This window comes from Schistocerca serialis, chromosome 7, assembly GCF_023864345.2.
Source record: "Schistocerca serialis cubense isolate TAMUIC-IGC-003099 chromosome 7, iqSchSeri2.2, whole genome shotgun sequence".
NCBI lineage: Eukaryota > Metazoa > Arthropoda > Insecta > Orthoptera > Acrididae > Schistocerca > Schistocerca serialis.
Genome location: NC_064644.1, coordinates 50,258,373 through 50,281,573, shown reverse-complemented (window position 1 = coordinate 50,281,573; position 23,201 = coordinate 50,258,373). Strand labels below are relative to the sequence as shown.

Genomic DNA, 23,201 nt, shown 5'->3' with positions numbered 1-23,201 from the left:
AATAATAATCTGTGAGGAAAATACAGTGAGAAATCTTACTATTTTTGTTTATTGTTAATCAATAGGCATTGATTAACCCATTTTGTGTCATCAAATCTTTAATTAGAACTTTTATATTATTGCACTGAAATTCAGATTGGTAAGTAAGCAATTACAGTTACAAGTATAGTCAAAATAAGGAAACAAGAAACAGTTATTATAAAATAATAAACAGAAAATTATTTTAAATGAGAAGTATGATTATATTCAAGGTATGTACATTGCAATAGTAAATATAGTAATAACTCATTTTTTGCATTTATTTTCTTTCTTTTGGTACCATTAGTGCAGAAGCACATGGTTGTGAAAATAATCTCTATGAGAGTTGGTAGTTCTAAGTGAGAGCTCATAGCAAGCAGTACAAAGGTTGAGCTCATTGTAAAAATTTGTGTTTGGAGCCAGTGGGTAGATCACAATCGGAATTATTTGAACTGAAAATGTAAAATCTTCCAAATACAAGATGTAATAATAGTAAGTAAATGACTGGAAGAAAATTTGTGCAAGTTACACATACATTCGCAGGACATTGAAGAGATTTCTGTGTCAGCTACAAGAATGTATGTAGAATCTAATTATATACTTTTCAAGCAAGCTTACAGTATGCGGTGGATGGTACTTTGTGCGACACTGTCATTTTCCTCCTTTCTGTTCCAGTCATGAATGGCTCATAAGGAGGATTCTTGGTAAGCCTCTGTGAGAGTTCAAATTTCTTATTTTACAGTCATAGTATTTTCTTGAGACATATGTAGGAGGAAGCAATATATTAGTTGACTCTTCTAGGAATGTATGCTCTTTGTGTTTTAAAGGCACACCTCAGCATTATGCAGAATATTTCTGTTGAAGTGCCTGCTGCTGGAGTTGGCCGAGTGTCTCCACGATGCATTTGCACACTGCTATTCTGCAGATCTTTTCTGTTCACCCCTCATCAATACTATCTGGCATGGATCTCAGACTGATCAACAATAATCAAACAATGGAAAATCCAGGAGTCGCAGATAGGCACAACAAAAAACACCCCCCCCCCTTCTCTCTCTCTCTCTCTCTCTCTCTCTCTCTCTCTCTCTCTCTCTCTCTCTCTCACTACAAGTCTGATATTCCATCCTTCTTACCTATGGTACACTTCTCCTAAAATAGGAACAAGTTCTTTCACATACTCTACTCAGAACTATAATGGTGTCCCATCAAGTCCAGTGGCTTTCACCCTGTTGAGTGGTTTTAGGTGCTTTTCTATCCCATGATTACTTGTTTTGCTACCTGTCATTTTGACATTTGTATGATGATTTAAAGAAAGAATTGCAGTATGATCTCCCTGAGTGAAACAAACTCAGAGAAAGGCATTTACTATTTTGGCCTTATCTTTTCTCTGTAAGCTCCATTTTGACCATTATGATCAGACAGTCTGCCTAAAATAAGCTGCATACCGTATTTACTCGAATCTAAGCCGCACTTTTTTTCCGGTTTTTGTGATCCAAAAAACTGCCTGCGGCTTAGAATCGAGTGCAAAGCAAGCGGAAGTTCTGAAAAATGTTTGTAAATGCCGCCACAAGTAACTTCTGCCGTCGAATTTATGTACCGCTACACAGGCATGCTTTGCAAAGATAAATACTGGTGCCAAAACCTCTGCGTAAGTAAATAAATTTAAAAAAAAAAAGGTGGAAGACGAGCTTTTTTTTTCTCCCCCCTGAGTTTCGACCACTGCATTTTCATACATTATCCAATGAAGTAAATACAAATTCCATATTGTTCATCTTGGAATGTAGCAGAATTTCTATGTACTACGAAAATCCGACTGGCAAGACTGTTGGGGATGTTTGTCAATATGGCCAACTCTACATTCTGAATTTTTTTCTACCTGTGAGAAGAGATGGTTGCTAATAGGAACCTGATGAAATGTGAATCACATGCAGTATTCTCTTCACCATAAGAATAATACAAATATAAACATTTTGCCATGTATTCTTTCCTGTTTGCTGCTATCCCATTTAAACCCTGTCTGTCTAATAAGCTACGAAACTAGAGTGAGACAACAGCAAACGCGGAAGAATATACGTATCGTGTCATGTTTATATTCGTATTATTCTTACGCCTAATAGTGATACAGTCAGAAATGAAGCACAGCAACTGACTAGATTTTTAAATCTAAGATGACTAATTTCTGTGCAGAATTTGATGTACTAAAGAAGCGGCCGCAAAGATTTTCAAACGGAGAAAATTTTTTGCTTAACTCTTGTTCAGAACATGTTCTATCATACGCAGTCTATTATTTGGTTCTTGTTGATCGTTATCAAAGAAAGCAGCAGTGTAAGTAACAACAAATAGCAGTCTCTTGCCATTGTTTCGCTGAGACGATTCCTCTCCTCTTTTTTTTTTTTTTTTTATATAATTGTAAGCGGCAGTAGCGCGCACAAAAGCAAGCCATGCCGCGAGCGACGACAGGCCGTAAACACGCTCTATCAGAATGTGACAAACAAGGCATGACACAGTACAGTAATGCATTTTAGCGTAGAGTGACGTAAACACCTATAACAAAGAAAACGGCACTTATCAGATCAAATAAAAATAAGCAATCGATTCAAACCAGACGAAACACGTGAAAAAGGAACGGTACCCGTATAAATACGAACAGAGCGCCTGATGCATAGCAATGGCTACCTGGTAAAGCGTAACTGCTAAGCTTAAGACTCGAACCAAACTACTGTAGCTGTATCGTCTTTCATTCGACCTAAATTGTGTCTCATATTACAATGGGCCAACTTTGTTTCGATTTGGAGGTGCGGCCTAAAACTTTTCTCTCCCCTTGAATTTCGAATCTCAAATTTCAGGTGCGGCTTAAGATTCGGAAAATTTTTTTTCCGTTTATTTCGAGTACCATTTTTCAGGTGCGGCTTAGATTCGAGTGCGGCTTAGATTTGAGTAAATACGGTAAATTTGCACCCAAATCTTGACAAGATTTCAAAGCAGTGCACAGACTGGCAACTTGCTTTAAACATTTAGAAAATGCATTTCACAAACAGAAAACAGTTTCCTACAAATGTAATATTAGTGACTCATGAAGGGAGCTGGTCAATTCTTACAAATAGCTGGATCTAATAGTTTCTAGGGATATCAAATGAAATGATCATGTAGGTTCAGTCATGGGCAAAGCTGGTGGCAGACTGATTTATTACTAGAATACTGGGGAAATACAGTCAGTCTATAGACAGCTTTACAAACCACTTATGCGACCCATCCTAGAATATTACTTAAGCTTTAGAGACTTTTGCCAAAATAGGAGTAACAGGGGATACGGAATATATACAGAGGAGAACATCACAAACTGCTACAGGTTTGTTTTACCTGTGGGAAAGTGTCATGGGAATGCTGAAGAAACTGAACTGGCAGGCACTTTAAAAATAGACAAACTACCCCAAGAAAGCCTACTTACAAAGTTTTAAGAACTGGCTTTAAATTATATACTATAATCCCTTATATATTTCTCCCATAGGGATCAGGACAACAATAAGAGATTAATCACAGCTCATGTGGAGGCATTTAAACAATCATTCATCCCATAATCTATATGTAAATGGAATGGAAAAAAACCCTAATAACTGGTACAATGGGACATACCCCTCTGCCATGCACTTCACAGTGGTTTGGGGAGTATATGTAGATGTAGAGTGTCTGGATTGATGGCTTCTGATTTAACAGAAGACCAAACTTCTTAGGGCTATCTGCAAAGGCAGTAGACAGAATTTTACTTTTGAATTCACTGAACACTTCACATATGGCTCTCCTTGTGCTAATTTTGATTTTGTTCAGTTTTTTGTCTGTCAACTTTTGGATACATTTAAATTTCCAGCTTTCTTTGCTTCTGTGGCAGCTTTCTAATGTGGCTGCTGAACCACTGCAGGTCTCTCTCATTCACCACAACTTTTTCACCAGTTGCGACATAGTCGCATATACGAACAGCAATCCAATACTACGATATGTTTTTTATTCCAGTCTTTGATCACAATATCAATTTATATTGTGATCAAAAACATTTCACCACAATTTTTCTTCTCACATATCTGAGCAATAATGTAGAATACTCAATTTTTTTTTTTTTCTATTCATGCTCAGAATTTTGGTCCAAGAGATTAATTTTGAAGTGATCTAAAATCTGTGTTTTGTTGCTCTTGCAAGGCAGAAATATCTTCCTTTCTTTTCTTTACATTCCTACCTACAGCCCTATTCAGTTACTGCTGTAATGGCTTTAATGTTGTCTTAATCAGACAGTTCTCTGATTAGCTATTCAAGATAATTCTCAAATACATCATGTATAGAAACTTAATATGATCCCCTGTCTTTGCAACCCCCCCCCCCCCCCCCCCTTATAGTTGGTTAAGTTGAAATCTCCATCTACAACTAATACTGATCATTCAAATGTTCCACCACTACTGCTCCTTAACATTTAGCTTCACCCAAATTATTTCACATTCAAAATCTTACTAACCTTACCAGATGATATCATATTTTTATAGCTATAAAAACACCTCTACCATCAACATTCAACATATCTTTGTGACGTGTATCACTGCTATTAACATCTAGCTTCTGACAATAATCTGATAACCACTTGTCAATTGTCGCGGCAAAATGCTTCAACATAAAGAAGTTAAGTTTTGTGTACATGTGTTTAATATAGAGGTGATTTTAGATTGGAAGTAGTGGCTATTTGCTTCCCTCAGAATTATGAATATATCAATTTATAATAGTGTATGGAGAGATCAAGATGAATTTAAAATTCTTGGAATGTAATTTAATCTTACTGACAATATAATTATTAAGCAATATTTTATATACATATATAGATCATCCACAGTGTGCAATTTATGTTTGTAAAGAAGTTATGGCAATACAGCATATTAATGGCACAAGCTTTATGGCTGGCAGTTTACAGTCCCTAACATCACACAAATTCATAAGATGATCTACTGCAGTTGGAAACTTTCACAATTCTTTTTAAAGGTCTCCACACAACTGCACAAGTAAGGACATTATTTAGCTGTCTTCCTTTATAATGGAAATGCAAGTATAATGAATACAATATTTCAGTTCCAGTACACACTAAGTATGCTGCGACTCTGAAAATCTTTGCTGTTACAAATGCTTGATGGCATTATTGTGCATTCTTCCTAAAAGGATGTATGTACTGGTCTGTATTTTATTCCTATTCTGCTCTCAACATGTTCAATTGAATTTCATAGTACTGTAAAAAGAATTTACAACCCAAGTGAAAGAAGCCTACAATGTGATGCCTGTTACCATCTAACAATATTGCACAGACTTTTATACAATACATTAAAATTTTAACAAATAAATTGTAAAAATTACTTGTAAAATGTATACTTGACTTGTCCAATACCATATGTACAAATTGTACAACAGTGTGATTTGTTGAATCCATAAAATACAATGTCACATGAATAGTATTCAAGGTGCCACTGAGCTTGCACCTTAGCATTTCCTACAGTTGCAGAAGATGAAAATTTTAATTATATCAGTACTGTACCTGCAAAGCAAGACTCTGGCGGTGAAGCATCAAGTTTGATACCAGTACAGATGAGCTTGTTCCCACTGATGTTGCAGGGACACTCCTCACCCAGAACAATGCAGCAGGCTGCTGCTAGAGTCAAAGCCACCAGCTTCCACATTCTGTAACATTGTAATGCTGATAAGTTTAAGAATGCTTATTATTTAAGGCTACCTTACTTATGCACAATGCATTGACAAGTTAAAAAAAATTGTTGCCACCACCTAACAGTGTTGTTACACAAAATACCTGCAATTCATGATATGAAGTCTACAACTCTTTCGTACATCCAACTACAAATGGTTGTGTGTTCACTAAAAACCACAATGAGAAGCTTTAAATACTTCTAGCTTGTGCTCTGCATCATGTGTGTTTCAGAGGTTTGATATTTTGACATTTGTAAGCTGGTACATTGACAGGAATTTAGCCACAAGCTACTCTAATAACTGTTGTGTTCCGTTCTTGTGTCATACTGAAAGATTCCACGTCTGGTATGGACGACATCAGCTGCAAAGGATTTGTGGCTAACAAGAATACAACTGCCATCGTGCCTTTGGTAACAACTAAGTGAATACATTTGTTTCAGAGCAAATCTGCAACAATGCGTTATGAGCAGTGTGATCCAAACAATGTTTGTCTTCCCAGGAATAGTACTCGGCTTCCACTCGCTTTGCACATTGCAGTCTACCCTGTTCACTGACTGAGCAAACAAGTAAAGTCCAAGTTGTCAGAAGAAACCTAGATGTCCAACGGCAGTTTCACTGCTATTCATCCACTTTTACTACTGAAAGTAGAATATCAATATACAGAATACTGTTGCCATTTCCATGACACTGCTCCCCATTTAGTGAGTCATCACAAACTATCTTTCAGTAAAGTTGTTTGCAGATGTAGCTTCCCTTTTCTCTTCACATTTAGCTAATTGAAACTGCTGAGGTGTCGATGCAGAGAATAGAAGCGCTCGCCACAAGAAAACGTATGTAAAAACAAATACAAGCGCGTAAACAAAACTAAATTACATTCTAGAAGATAGGTTAACTCCCAGCAAGAAACTTTCTCATCAACATCGTTTGGTTGCAGATGACAAGCTACCTGTAGTAATTAACACGCAAGTGATCCAGAAAATTCATGCACACCAAATATAAAGGTATTTACAAAAAGAAACAGTCTGTCGTTTGAACTAAATATGCACATAATTCTATAATCATTTAACAAAAATGTTCACATTGCAGAATAAATAAAAACGAAAAGCCACTGATGATGGCACAGTGGTGCCGAAACATGTCTGGGTACTGAGAAAAACGGTGTTCTGCATAACTGGCGGACCTCACATCCAAACAATTTTAACTGCAAACAGAGCCAATACAAGAAGCTGCAAATCAAAATGATGGATACAGTGTCATTTCTGTTTGTCTCTCTACGCATTTCTTTTAGTTACCTTCTTGCTATACTGAAGCAGTTCAGTCACTGTACAGTCCCAGGTTTCATCAAGCTATGTTACTTGGCAGTGACATATGAAAGTTACTTTCATTCAAAAGTTTTGCACACCAGAGTACAATGATACATTTAATTGGTTGTACACAGTACGGTTCCATTAAGTACCATAATTTCGTTTCCAGTAATGCTTCTTTTTATTAAATTTACTTACAAAATGGAGGGGGGTTCAGCTTTTGTAGTTCTGCAAAGAACACGAGATGACCTCGGTACAGCTCTGCATAGCATGTGCCACTCTGAATGGGAAACCATTAAACATATGCTCTGTGCTTAACAGGTCTGCAAAATGCAGCGTCGTGTCACTATCTGCACCATGTTGGTCACTTGTAAGTTACGTTATTGGCACAACTATGTATATGGGAGAATTTGCTTGTTCACTTTCAAATGTTGTTCTTCACAAATTATTTGAGTTTTGTATATGCACCCTGACAAGTTTTGGCAACATCCGCTTTAAAATGCAGTGAAGATAGCAGTGCCTATTTTAGCTATAATCGATTACAGAATTAGACAAGTATCCTTGAACCAGGGCTTAATTTTGGCCGGAACGGCGCACCGGCATCTCCCAGAGACTTCCTTCTTTTAGCTTGACTGAAAAAAGTCGGCAAGTAGTACACGTGATGTCGAATCGGAAAGTACCGCTAATTGTAGACTGCCGCTGCGCCGGCTGCAATGAACTTGTAAATGCTCCGAGGACAGACAGTTAACACCTGTTTATATTAAATCTTGTGGCGTTATTGTTTTAGTCGTAAGAAATTTTACTATAAAGCCCTGGATTTCAGAACAGTATCTTGTAAAAAGTGATTTCTCATTGTAAGTTTGGGGGAGGTTGTACAGTTGAAGAGGAGAGTTCCGGCACCTAAAATTTTAGAAATTAAACACTACCTTTCAACACTCCTACTCATTGTTTCAAACAACAGTATTTCGGAATCCGGTAACAGGGCACGTGTTTTATTATGATATTTTTCCTCCAGACCTCCAGAGGGGCCCATATTATTGTCTCTAAATGTTTGTCCACATCTTCCAGAATGCCCTGCCGTAAGACCTTCTCGCTGTTCTGGTCCCCCCCTCTCTCTTCAATAACACTTGCTTGTGCGAACAATACCGGTACTGTACACAAATGCGCACAAGAAACTGAGTGCTGACAATGGCAATGAATCAAGAACTAACCATAGCCTGGCGGGATGTTTTGCCAGTTGCCAGTACAGAAGTGGTTAACTGTGACTCACCGATTTGGCACAGCTGTCGAGACCAACTTCCTGCTTTATGGCGCAATTTTCTCGCAGTTAGGTCCGCTCCTGCATCTGTAATGCGCGACATTGGGCGAGTGGCCAGAATTTGTCTCGCCTGCATGGGATTTCAAGTCAGCCCCGCGACTATGGAGTTCCTTACTTCGTGCCTCATAAGCTTCACTCGTCTAGCAACGCACGACAACTCATTTGCTCAAAATAATTACAAGAGTCACACAGATGCCCACACGCTGCGTTTTTTAGTTACCAACTTATGTCAATCTCATATTAATGTGAAATCTGTGTTCTTTCTTTCATTTGTTACACAAAACGAGCAAATACGAAAACTCGCGGCAACTAATGGTGATAAAACTTGGACTTAGCCATTTTGGAAGCCAAGCGCAACACTAAAGACGTCCTGATATCGGATCTCTTGTCGGCTAATACCGTACCACATCCGTTCACAATTGTGTATTTCACGTCACGATCGAATCCGTCGAAAGAGAAAAAAGATGTTGCCAATTAGAGCACACAGACATCTGAGCATGTTTCTTCATGAACCGGGAATGACGCAAAACAAACATCTACGCCGGCCGGAGAGGTCGAGCGGTTCTAGGCGCTACAGTCTGGAGCCGCGCGGCCGCTACGGTCGCAGGTTCGAATCCTGCCTCGGGCATGGATGTGTGTGATGTCCTTAGGTTAGTTAGGTTAAAGTAGCTCTAAGTTCTAGGGGACTAATGACCTTCGAAGTTAAGACCCATAGAGCCAAACACTACTGGTAGTAAATTCTAACTGCGACTAGTTAACAAGCGGCATGAATTATTTGATGTGGCAGTGGTCTTGACTTCACTGTAATGCAAAACGAATACACTTACGTAAGAGAAGAGTACTGAAACTGTTGGAAGACCTGAAGACACTAACTTTGTTGAGTGTGTACTTTTCCTTTAATCGCAGTATTCAGAGAAACATGAGGAACCCGATCTAGGGATTATCACTGTCTGCCAGGAAACCAGAATGTTCGTTGTCAGGTACAGTATGGCGGCCGCTGCTCATTTAATCGCTCCTCTAAGGAACTGTGCCATTTTATTTATTAATAAATTTTTGTTTAACTATATGTGCTTCGTCTCATTATCGTACGGAATATTTATTTACAGCCTTTTCTCCGAAGTTCACTTCTTAGCAAGTATTTTGCTGATTAACTGTACGGGTTACTCTTAAATGGCAGGCAGTACATTCAGGTACGTCCGGTACATATGGTAATGTTGCACATCGTAGATCGTATGTTGGTTAATTACTTTATTTTTTGCTTTACGGATCTAAATGTGGCGCATGTGGAACCGAAACCGACCACAGTTTTTAAAAAATGTGATCTAAACGGACAATAAAATGTTTTTTACAACAACCGATTGCGGATTTTCTCTGAAAAAGACAATGCGTCAATTTTTGCGACGCTAACTGGTTTCTCCAACGTATTTGTTCGATCTGTGTTCATTTCGCAACACTTTACCACTTATCACGTACCAGCCTCGCTTTTCAGTGTCAGTAATCGGTATAGAAAGGAAAACAAGTGAAAACAAGCGACATGTTTTATCGGAGGAAACTTAGCGCTCGTAGGTCATCTCAATGGCGGCTGTAGAGTTCGCGATAGCCCCTAACCTGTGCAGATAGGAGAGGGTAGAGGTGACAATCAGGCTTGGGGTCACACTCATTTCTGCTCTCTGTCAACAAACATGATCTTTTACACCTCTCACCCTACTGTCCTCAATCTGAGTGATGTAATACCAAGGTCTTAGTCTAACCAAATCCACGCTGACATAACAGGCAATGTGGACTGAAGCAACAGAGTCAAGTTAGTCAGCTGCATCTGCTTGCATTAAATAAAAGATCATCATCTGACCGTGGAAATGTCTCTACTGTTATAAGACAGGAGCTGATTCTGTATCCACCCGTAATTACAATGACGTGTCACGAATTTACGAACGTCCTTCGTATTTCAAAACGGGTTGAGACACTGAAACAATGTTGTCTGTAAGAAAGGTGACTACTTCACGGTACGACTAATACCTGAACGTATAACAACATTGGTAGTGAAACTATCTCGAAAAGTCAGGATCAGAAAATGTGAAAACTGTGACTGCAGACTCACTGCAGGACTACCCTATTAACCTGGATTTACGGATAAATCAGATCAAACTGCGCAGTTCTTTGCTTCCGTATTTTTAATTATATATGAGATATCACGGAAATTCCTCTTACGACTGACACCTTGTTTATAAATGACATTCCCAACTTAACTTGATATGAAGCAGAAATAGTTCTCCGTGTTGATAAGAAATTTAATAAAGCTTAGCGTCGACAGACGAAATAGTAAACGAAACTTTCACTTTCCTGATTTGCTTTTCTATGGTTCTTGTAAATCACATAAGACAAATGCCGGACTTGTTCCTTTGAAAAGGAACTTTGGCTTGCACGGCCAATGCTTTGTAGCCAGGTTCCTACATACAAGGCTGGGCCGATGCGTTGGGCAGCCATCGCGCGCTTCCTCGTGACGTCACCGTCGAGAACCTTCAGCAGCACGAGACGTATTCTCACGTTCGCGTAAGGCGCTATTCCTCTCATACTAACATTTATTTACGAAAACTAAAGGGCCGCGCTTTCTCGTGAGTCACCGTCGCCTACTGCGTCTATGAAACTCTTACACTGTCTTTCTAGGAATGGCAAAACTACTGATTGTGGCCTCCTTAACATGTATGTTCTATTATTCGATATTTTTCATTATATAAGTCATAATTTAGCATACTTCAGTCAGTTTTCAAATATTATACAATTTTCAATTGTACGTAAACGCAACAATGACAAGAGCTTTCAGTTTAGAAAACATTTTTTGCGTCACAATCGGAAATAGTGGATAACACTTTTGTCATGCAGATATTAAATAGTAAGGAAACGCTGTAAGTCCAGTTACTTGACACATTACTACGCATGATGATACAGAAGTTACACGATTAATCGCCTCATTTTCAAAAATTTGAAGAATAATTTAAATGTCTTAATCCGTTCTGGAGTGAACCGCAGATGCTGTTCTCTGCTGCTACTGGTTGGCCATCTGTGCCTTTGCTGATGTGTTGGGGTGTCTTGCCCGGATAATGGCCTTAGCATATACTGTGATGACCTCTTGAGAAAAAGCTGGAAGCTTCCCAATCGGATGTATCGTTAGGTTTCTAATCACATTGGCGTCTTTACACAGACTGCTGCCATGAAAATTTAAAAATAAGCGAAAAGCCGGCGACTCACGATTTTCTGTTATTTTAGTTTTAAGAATCGTTAACTCTGTATAAGAATGGAAAATCTTTATAGTGCGTATGGCTTAAGCATACGACCTTTTTTTCTATCTCAGGGCTTCAAACTCGTGGTCCAATATTCAAACAAAATTCCAGATATGACTATTGTAAAAATTGTTTTTTGTCAAATTGTTTTACTTTTGTGAAAATACAAGGCAAGTTGACTCTTGCAATTTCGTTAAACAAGGATTGAAAAAATTTACTGAACTCAATTTACTAAAATATGATTCAATATTGAAAATATTTATTACTTTTATTGTTGCAAAGTAAGAACCGCTAATCAAGAGAAATCTCCTGCATTTACATTTATTTTTTGTTGTCAAAATTAGAGAATATTAAGATATTTATTACGACCCTGGGCCATTATCGTTTAGAATAATGGCGCTGACCTCTGCACCAATGTACCAAATAAAATTTGCACAAAAAATTAATTTTACCACTTCATGAAATTTAGAAGCTGGTGCATATAAAAATTGACAATACTTTTAAGTAATATTTGATTATATTTAGGCTAAATATTACACGAAATTTACAAGTTTTCGTGCCTCTTCTTACACTACGGCTTCTTACACTACGAAAAAAAGGGAAGAGAAGGTATCTTTTTGCAAAAAACAGACTGCAGTTACATTTGCAGATCATATTAGAGACTTAGTTATTTTCCTTAGAAGAGATAATATTTATGTCCTTGACAGTTCACACAGTAACGTATTTCTTTACATCAGTTTTGGTATATTTGTGAAGTTTATTTAATGTTTTTATCACGTTATGAGGCGTACCGCCACAACAACCGATATGTCAACCCCTGCCTGGTGACTCAGAGACAGACACCACATACGGGTCACATCGTCAGATACAGTTTGTTATGGCACATGGTTTACGTGGGACCTGGAAGCAACCTGTGTATTATAATTTTGGTATTACAATGAATCGTGTTTTTCTGGTCAGTATCATCAAAGAGACGCAGAAAGTGGGATGTATTGTAGATGGTATTGTGTCTGATTTGGGAGGTAAAAATGGAAAAGTGTGGAAGAAATTCCATATAGACTACGCAAGCACTTGCTTCATCAACCTTAACGATGAAACGAAACGTGTTTTGGTATTTGCTGATGTGTCACATATGGTGAAACTTTTGAGAAATCACTTTTTGGATGATGATTTTGCATTAAGCGATGGAAAACCATAATAAAACGAGCAGTCAAGCAGCTGTTGTAAGTTAATGACGAATTAAAACTGTGCCCTAAACTTACTGCTCGTCATCCGAAAGTTTTCGGAAGGGATCGACAACGTGTTCATCTTGCCTGCTAGCTCTTTCCAGCACCGTGTCAGATTTCTTTCGTGATCTCAGAAGAAAAAGACAGAGCAGAATTTTTTAAGTTGGTGAAAGATATCTTTGGCGTCATGAATTCCAAGGTGCCTGTTGTCAAGCGACCACTTTCTAGTGCTTTTGGATCGTGAATGGAGACAAAAGAGGAAGTTGTTCGCAGATTCTACTCCATCTGTGAAAAAAAAAAGAGAGAGCAGGAACGCAACTCGATAGGTCATTATTGGGCTGTTTCTCTTATTTGAAACATGGCTACTATTTGAAGTATGTATTGACCTCAAGGTTCAACCAAGTCTGCCTGGGAAACTTATTTTCCCAGATAAGAGCAACTGGCAGCGAATGTGATGATCCCTTACCGGTGGAGTTCAAAAGCCGTTTGCGTATTTTAGTTATGAGCTAAAGAACTGCTGACAGTTACGTAATTCTTCTCCAGTCGCAGTGGAAACTGATACAAACTGACTGTCAAGTTGTTTACCGGACTTGTGCCCGGCGTTGAGGAAGCGTTGTCAATGATTGATGAGCAACAAATGAGAGACTACACTAGATGATTTTACTGTTTTCGCAGTTGATAGAAGCTTCAGAGTGTTCTACAGAAGGTTTCCGCTACGTCGCTGGATATATTGCTTCCAGATGCGCCTCCATAGACAAATCATTTGGCCATCCTAGTAGCAAGATAATGAAAGTGTCAAAACCTACAAGATCTGGATGGATTGAAACAGTTTTATACACATCAATTTAGGTCGTACATTGTCATATGAATGAGATGGCGTCTCTTAATATAAAATCACCGTGTACGGCACATTAACTGCGAGAAGCGCCACAACTGAGTCACTGACGCAAATAATTTTCCAGTTGAGAAGCAGGCACAATAACATTATCTTCAACTTTTCATAATGTATAAAATCCAATACATAAAGCACCACCAAATCGTGCACTTGAGGGGAGTTAGAACGGAAAAAAAATTTCCCATTTTCAGATTTTTATCTCATCATAAAATTTGCAATTTTCCAAATAAAATGATGTAGCTCACTTATAAACTCGCATGGGAAGTATATTTTATTTTTTAAATATGATCTACACACGTTGAAAATGTTAAAATTTTTACGTGCATTACTTCAAGATCTAATAAAATCGTTAATTTTTTATGTAGCAGGCTCTGGGTTGCTGTGTTATAAAGGTCAAATTACGTATTCAGAATGAGATTTTCACTCTGCAGTGGAGTGTGCGCTGATATGAAACTTCTTGACAGATGAAAACAGTTTTAATCTGCCAGGAAGTTTCCTATCAGCGCACACTCCGCTGCAGAGTGAAAATCTCATTCTGGAAACATCCCCTCGGCTGTGGCTAAGCCATGTCTCCGCAATATCCTTTCTTTGAGGAGTGCTAGTTCTACAAGGTTCGCAGGAGAGCTTCTGCAAAGTTTGGAAGGTAGGAGACGATGTACTGGCAGAAGTAAAGCTGTGAGGACGGGGCGTGAGTCGTGCTTGGGTAGCTCAGTTGGTAGAGCACTTGCCCGCGAAAGGCAAAGTTCCCGAGTTCGAGTCTCGGTCCGACACACAGTTTTAATCTGTCAGGAAGTTTCGTTAAATTACGAGTTTGTATTGGTAGCACTGTCAAGGGTGGATGGGCACCAGGTTGAGGAAGTTGAAACAAAGTTTGAGACTCAAGAAATTTTCTGATGGTAAAACCATAAGAGGCTGGCTGACAGCCAAAATGATCGATTAACTACAGCAGTATTATTGGATGGCCATTAAAATAATATTGAGGATTTGTTGAAAAAGGAGCAGGCAGTATGGGCTACCTTCTTCCACAGACTGTCAACTGATGAAAAACCAGTACATCACCTTTGTCCTCCTGGACCTGATTCATGGTGCAATTATCGCAATGGCCAGTACTCAAAACAGTTCATACAGCCATAAACTTTCCATCCCAGCAGCTGTCATGGATATCTTAAAACCTACTTACAGAGACTTGGCAATCCTGAATTACTGAAGAAGTGTCTGCATGGTCAAACTCAAAATCCCTAGAGTCGTTCAATAATTTTATATGGGCTCGCTTACCAAAAACAGTTTTTGTTGGAATGAAGACACTAAAGTGGGGGGGGGGGGGGGGGCGGGGTCAGTGATGCTGTTATTGCTTGAACGGATGGACAAGGTTCGCATTGGTAAAGCAGAGTATGCAGCACATTTGGCTACTAAGGAGTCCAGAAAGAAGAAAAAAATTGGAAAAAGATCAAGAGGATGATATACAGTATGGTGCAGGATGCCTCTGAGTGACTAAAAATAAAAAATTATGCATTAATTGAGTTACAGTCTTTTGAAACTTTAGAAGCCGTTCCTGAAAATTTACATTTTCTGTTGCATTTTTCCCTAAATCTCAGAAACCACTTCGAGTAGAGTATTCAAATTTTCAGGGAGTAATACATATCCTGAGTCTACTGAACTAAAAGAAGAACATACTGTTATGTATAATTAAAATTGTTTAGGATACCATACAAAGAAGTACACAAAATTTTAACTGCGAAATTAGTGGTTCCTGAAATACAGGGGAGCCTAGTCACTAAATTTAACATTGCGTTCCAACTCCCCTAAAGACATCCGCAAAGTATGGGACGCGGAGGGAGAGGGGGGGGAGGTAAAATGAGGCATTGCCCCCCCTTTTTTTATTACCTTGGGTTTACTTTCTGTTCATTACGAAATTCTTACTCATTTCTAGCAATGACTGGCTGGGATCTTACTAAACCGTAGATTCTGCATTGTCGGGTGCTATGAGAAATATTATTTGGCAAATTTGCACAACGTTGTGTCAAACTGGGAAGACGAGGACCACCTTGGTTCAGTTCTAGGCAGTTGAAAATAGGTTCCATCGGTCAAGTTGAGGGTAGTTTCAGGAGGTTTCCCCCACATTAATTTAGTCGTTTGTTGGTCCTAAATTACACTTTATCGAAATAACAAAAATTTAGCTTCCAAGAGATTTTTTCCAACTTCAGTTATGCCAGATAACATCAAATAGTACAAGGCACGGCAAATTGTGCAACAGTCTACTAACACGGTCAAATGTGAAGTTTTGCAAGTAAAAAGAGTTGCAGATGGCATGAAAGTTGAAAAGCCTTTTTAAAGTTCTTTACCTGTTTCTTCACTTTGAGCAGCATTACTGTGACTTTTTCGCAGGTTATTTTATTGCTTTCCAACAGGATTTTCTTTCGTTCTGATTTTTGTAGATTTTAAGTGTCAACCTAACGTTATTGATATATGAATAAAATAATCTTTTTTGTAAATCTGGGTTTAATTACAATAATGGTGTTAATTTCAGATAGCTGAACGAAAAAGGTGGCACTTATATTCGTATTAATGACATAAAATTATTTACTTTGTATATACTAATAAAATATGTTTACGGTCTGGGTATAATTCGGTGGATACCAAATATTCGTTTGAGATATAAAAAAAATTTCGTAATTCCTGTCAAATACAGTCCTTGAAAAACAGTTCCTTTTCGTGCTCATCAGTCACATCAACAACTGCAAGTTTAGGATCGTGCCTCTCTCTTGGATTTATTTCTGTGGACGCCTTTTTTCAGACAGTGTCTCCCATGCACGAAAATGTGGTCGAGTTTAGTAGCATGTTTCTACAAAACTGTACGTTTAATTTGTCAAACTCAACTTCTTGTAACCGCAGAAACACTTAAAAATCAACACTGTAAACAAAGCTAATACCACACGAAAACCGCATGAATGATGAAGCTGCAAGTCGTGTTTCATGAGGGCTCCTGGTCTCCGGTCAAGCAACGTTTTTCACTTTTCTGATCCCCTGTTTCTGTCTAGCATCCTCAGAACGCAAAAGGCTGCTCTCCTACAAAGGGGTTTAGCCATTGCCCTACAGAACAACACACAATAAGAAATTACATACGTTAAACAGGACGATGCCGTTCAGAATTGCTGTTTTCGAAATGGTGTATGTCTCAAAATCTGCACGTTGAACAGTGGTACAATTTCAATTACCTCTGATTTCGGAAGAAAGTTGCAGCAATAAATACTAATATTCTTAGCCAGCTCTCTGAAACATATCTACCAGAGCGGAGTGAGTAGATGCCAACCTTAAGTAAACATTTTGCATAACAGTTATAGTTGACTGAAGCTAACATCTTTAACGAAGCCGAACAATGCAGCAGACGCTTTTGGTGCAACAATGCGAAGAACTGTTCCATCGTACCGCTGAAGATATAAGGAAAGCAAATAAATGTGCAAATGACGCAGCTTACCACTGAACCGTAAAACTGGAATAAGCTTATAACTTCAAGACACGAAAAAAGTAAAAGTATTCGGTCAGGGAGTACGCAATTATTAGACATTGTACGAATAGGCTAAGTATAGGTCATCATAGCAACATTACACAGCTATTGCTCTGAATTCATTGTCCATTTCACAGTTAAGGGCAGTCGCCGAAATTCCCTACATCAACTCTCGAATTAAGACGTCTCGCCCGCGACTGATTCAACTGCGTAGCTGCGTACGCCGCGAGAGGTCTGTGTTGACGTGTCACTAGGGCTTGCACGAGAAGAATAGTGGCACGCAGTCTGGTGCATTCAACTTCGGGCGCTTATTTTTGATAAGGTTACCCAGCTGGCCACACAGAGACCGTATCCTTGGCGAAACAATCCAGTGCAGTCTATACAGGTCGTCACTTGGAATCGAACCTTGAACCCTTTTATCAATGCAGGTCGCTGAAGTCACCCTGAACGGGTAGTCCATCGCTGAGGCGGAGCTAAAAGGGCCACTGCTGTTCATTTTATCCCATGAGACTTACCAACTTTGTTTACCTCATATATTTCGGGAATCAGTGGAGGCACAGAAGCAAATTTTTCAATAAATGATAAAACGCAAAAAGGTAAGCATTATGATGCATGAACAATACCCATTGTTTATTAATCTAACGATAAACACAAGCAACTGGTTTTTATTATACGGAGCTATGTACTGTTCTACATCTATACCACTGCGAAGTGTATGATAGACAGTACTTCCATCGTCCCACATATTATGATTACTTTCCGTTCCATTCGCATATAGAGCGCGTGAAGAATGATTCCTTAAATGCCTTTCCGCGTGCTATAAATAGATCTTGCCTTCACGATCCCTACGTGAGCGATATGAAGCGGCATTGGAGAGCACTTAAATAGAGGACATTCGGTAGAATACGTTTCTATAGATACACTAGTGTTGATGTTGAGACTGGTTGTACATTAGTACGCTATCCCATATATATATATACCAAGCTCGAGTTAAGATTCAAAAGTACGATCCCTGCTTTTGGAAACGACACTACACAGATGTTTGCAATGCCCCTAACCAGTTATGTACATAGCAGGTCAGATCAAACTGCACTTTGCCTGGCCCAGATATTCAGGCATGGCCCCCTCTTTTTTTGCGAAAATTCACGCTGGGAACCCTAACAGTTTTTATCACTACACCCTTATTTTTAAGGGATTTCAAATGCTGCTGAAAACAATGTCTTTATCTTTTTCTATAGACGCTTTCATAGTCGAGAGAAAGACGAAGAGCATTGTCCACGCAGCGAAATACAACCCTTCTGTGCGTCTTTCAGCTTTTCTCTATAAAGAAATGAAGAGAAAAGCTGAAAGACGCACAGAATGGAGACAAGCTGCCATTGTAGCTGTTGCAAACCAATCCTTGGATTGACCACTACAGAAGAAGAAGAGTTTCCTTATTGAGATACTTATTTCTAAATCTTTGACGGTTTCGAAAATATTTGAGCTGAGCTACTTGGGCAACATTCTGAGTTTTAACGTCTGACAGAGTGTTAGCTGCTGTCTCAGATTTTATTTTAGATGACGTTGGAACCCGTGGAAAAATATTACCCGATAAAAATTGGGAAGGCGGTAGAACATAGTGCAACACAACACGTGCATCGCAGGCTTACGTGTTGACCTCTTTGGGTACCGCGAATGTTAAGTACGAAATAATTCCTCAGTTACCAAAACTGGTATGAGTGACTCACGTAAGTCATGCATGACCTCTGACGGACTCAATGTGCATATAGTGGTATTTCATTCGTGAACTACTTCAGTTTCATGTTGCTTCGCAAATGTAGCTGCAGCAAGTGCTGAATGAAATGGTGGTTTTTCTCAACATAAGGGTATCTATAGGTACTTACATTTTTCTTGTGCCGGAATTTTGATAACTTCTAACACCAAAGGCTTACTGAAAGAAGCGACATATAGCTCGGAATCGATATAAGGGAAGTTAATATCTCCATCCAGCCATACTGACTTACGTCTTAGTGTTTTTCTAAGTGTGCGAAGCTAACGCCGGGATGGTTACCTACATAAATCATTGCCTCTTACTATTCTCCTCCTATTGCAGCATCTCCATGTCCACCAGTGCGTTAAATTCTGATAAAAATTTCGGCCAACAGTAGCTAGAGATATGTACGTGCGATGGTTAAAAGTATGAACATCCATAACAAAGGGGGAAATTTAAGACACTAATAAAGGGCGACTCAGAATCAAGTTTCATATTATTTTCTAGTTAATACACTGAGCTCTCACAGACGATGGAGCAAACAGTTCTCAAAAATTTACAGCACCTGGGAGCAAAAGACAGAAGTTTTAGTCTGCCGAGAACATTGGGCATGTCAAAGATAAAAAGTTTAAAACAGGTACTTAGAACGGTGATCGGAAACTACAGGGAAAAAAAAAGATATAACACAAATGCAACAATGAATTTAGCTCATTTACATCCACCGTATATTCCGCGAGCCACTTCAGAGTGTGTGGTGGCTCGTATTTTATTTACCACTGCCAACCTCCCTCCCCCCCTCTTTCCTGTTCCAGTTGTGGGAAGAAGTCTACGCGTGACCTCGAATCACACTAACCGAATCTTCAAAGTCGTTTCGCGAGGTTTATCTAGGATGAAACAATATTGGCTTTCTCCTCTATGAAGAGATGTGAAACGATGACAGAGTACATAGTAAAATGCAAGTGTGATGCGAATGTGTATGGAGATAAAGAGAACACGAGAAACGAAGAAAAATGAAGTTACCTCAAGTTGTAAAAAGATATGTTATTTAAAACGAACTCAGGAGGAAAATGAAAAAAGAGAATGAATTCAAACGTCCTACTGGCGTCAATAAATTACAGCAAGAAAAAAATTCCACGGTAATTAAAATGTCGTGTGGCTAGGGCCTCCCTTCGGGTAGACCGGTCGCCTGGTGCATGTCTTCCGAGTTGATGCCACTTCGGCGACTTGCGCGTCGCTGAGATGATGATGATGATGATGATGATGATGATGATGACTACACAAACCCAGTCCCTAAGCGGGCCCCTTAGCATGACAGTCCGCCGCACTGACCACTCAGCTATCGGGACGGACAATTACAAAAAAATGGTACAAATGGCTCTGAGCACTATGGGACTTAACGTCTGAGGTCATCAGTCCCCTAGAACTTAGAACTACTTAAACCTAACTAACCTAAGGACATCACACACATCCATGCCCGAGGCAGGATACGAACCTGCGACAGTAGCGGTCGCGCGGTTCCAGACTGTAGCACCTAGAACCGCTCGGCCACTCCGGCCGGCGGACAATTACATCTATGATATTTCATAAACCAGAAAAACCAAGCTTTCCGATAATGAGTAAGGTTTATCTTATTTTCATGCACAGCTCGTATCCTTAACTTTTTATACACCAAGGTGGTGAGGGAACAACTGTTTTTCTTATAAAGAGAGGACCTTCCCAAACACATTCGAGAGCTCTTGAGAAGGCCAGCAAGGATGGATGATGACGGTCAGTGTTTGAAATGAAGCATTTACCATTAATAGACAGGAAAACTACTGCAAGTAAATGCCACAACAGATAGAGCTTCGGTTTCACCTCCTTTTTCAAAACTATCACGGATCACCCTGAAACTTAGCTATGTTTGCATATTTTGCCCTCGCATTGTTATACAGTTTCTATTTTTGTGAAACGTCTCACTGCAAACATTAACAACCAGTGTTCCGTTGAACTCTTCAAGAGCAATTCAATGGCGTTAGTAACAAATCCAGCAAGTAACCATTGTTTCAAAATCTCAGCTAAGGATTACGTTAAAAACACGAGCAGCATAAGAAAGATCGACTCTTTGCATATCGGAAATTATGTTTCCATCATCTTAGAATGTTCATGATACAGCTATTAGCATTGTTTATTGCTGTGAGACGCCCTGTTTATTAATCACAGTAGATCGTTCCAACTTTGCCATAATTTTATTACCATTTTTCTCTCACCGATACCAAACACAAGGAAATTTTTCGGATTACGAAAGAAGTTCCAATAAGATATGACATTTATGTGGGCAAGATTTAACTTGTAACAGTGAGGGAAGAAGAAAAGATACCACAGATTTTAATGCGTAATTACATAGCTCCAGCAGCCAATAAAATACTGATGGTCCATGTCTCGTAAGCTCCACACATATGAAACAGTACACGCCATCCAATGATAGACTTCGTCATGCGTATAAAGATTAATAAAATTAATATGCGACAGACGAGGGATAACAATAAAACAAAAGGCACGCAGACTCAAAAGTGTACACATTTGTTGGTTACAGAAGACCAGGTGAGAAATGAAACGTAGTAACGAGGCAGAAATGAGCTGAAAGCGTTAGCGGTCAAATTAAGGTTCAAAAATGGTTCAAATGGCTCTGAGCACTATGGGACTTAACCTCTGAGGTCATCAGTCCCCTAGATTTAGAACTACTTAAACCTAACCAACCTAAGGACATCACACACATCCATGCCCGAGGCAGGATTCGAACCTGCGACCCTAGCAGTCGCGCGGTTCCGGACTGAAGCGCTTGGAACCGCTCGGCCACCGCGGCCGGCGGTCAAATTAAGGGATATGCGGCCAGAGAGTCAGTGTCCGTGATTCATTTTCTAATACATATTTTCAGAAAGGAGAATCCTCTGCGAATGTAGATTGTGTCATTCTAAATGGCAGGGGAGAGAATTATCAGTTATAAACTAATTAGCTATTCACCGAAATTTATATAATCTGATCCATTTCTTGTTAAAGGCTGCAAACAGAGCAGTAGTGGTGAAGTCCCCATTTAGTACAATTAATAAAGATGCTTCTTTCCCAGGTTTGCGAAGTAGGTATTTATCGACCATTGTGTTTACTATTTACATGAGTACAATAATAACTACCAAACAATTATATATATACTTTAAGAGCAAAAGCCTGTTTGTAATGAACGTCATACTGCTAATAGGCTTGACTTGTTCTAGAATCGAGGTATCAAGCAATCCGTAGATATAGTGGCCAATAAGATGGGATTGTAATGCTATTGTTAAAAGTCTTTTCAATAGAATGCAAAAACGCTTTCTGATCCCTCCTGAAGAAAAGTAAGTATTTGTAGAAATTAGTTTAGATCTTGCATTGTGGTTGTGAAAATCGCAGCTAATTTGAAATTGAGTAATGCTCTTAAGTATACCGGCATGTGAATTTAAGAACTTTTGAGGAGGTATAAGTTTCATTATCTGTTTTAGTCAGTATTTTTTTTCTTATTCAATTGATACTAGCTACACTACTACAGAAGGTAATTACACAAGGACCAGGAGATGATTGTATAGAAAATAAACTAGTTCCTTCGTTTCGTCAGTGGGAGACGACAAAACACTGAATTAACAATGAACTACCATCCTATAGACAGAAAACGACTAGATGGGCGAGAGAAGAGGTGTAAAGAACAATGAGACGAATGCGACTAAGTAGTAAATATAAGATGTAACTGTCTGACTTAAAGTAACGAAAACAAGGAGAATAAGACAGTAAACAGTTGGTAGATCGTTACCTGATGCGTCGCGCGCTGAGCAGCCGAAACGCAGAACTGGAGAACAGCCGGCCGGCCGTCCAATATATCGAGGCTGCCCCCACTTCCCGGCCTTGGCCTTGCCTGTGACGTCACCGGACGCCGCCGATGGTCAGTGTCCTGTGCGCTGCTTACTGGAAACCTCTCCGTTATCGCCCCTTTACCATCTCAGCTCTTACCAGAAGTCGCATAGTGCTCTCGACTATGAACGGGTTTAGAGAACCTCTGTTAAATGCTGTAAATGGACTTGCAGCACACACCGGCATTGTAAACATCGGTATACATTCGTCGTTTTTCGATTGCTTCAGTACTGTTAAGTCATCCTGTGTGAGCGAACAAATATTTAGGTTT

At 39.2% G+C, this 23,201-nt stretch overlaps 1 protein-coding gene across 1 annotated transcript in view; it reads right to left on the bottom strand.

Moving 5' to 3' along the window:
- Positions 1–22,951, bottom strand: part of LOC126412076 (carboxypeptidase N subunit 2-like) — a 46,635-nt gene extending 23,684 nt beyond the window's left edge. The window contains exons 1-2 of the mRNA XM_050081480.1: positions 22,833–22,951; positions 5,576–5,718 (exon numbers count right to left, since the gene is read on the bottom strand). Coding sequence (XP_049937437.1) covers positions 5,576–5,717 — 142 coding nt within the window. The 5' untranslated portion in view covers position 5,718; positions 22,833–22,951. The remainder of the gene's footprint in view (positions 1–5,575; positions 5,719–22,832) is intronic.
- Between the last annotated feature and the right edge of the window lie 250 nt (positions 22,952–23,201).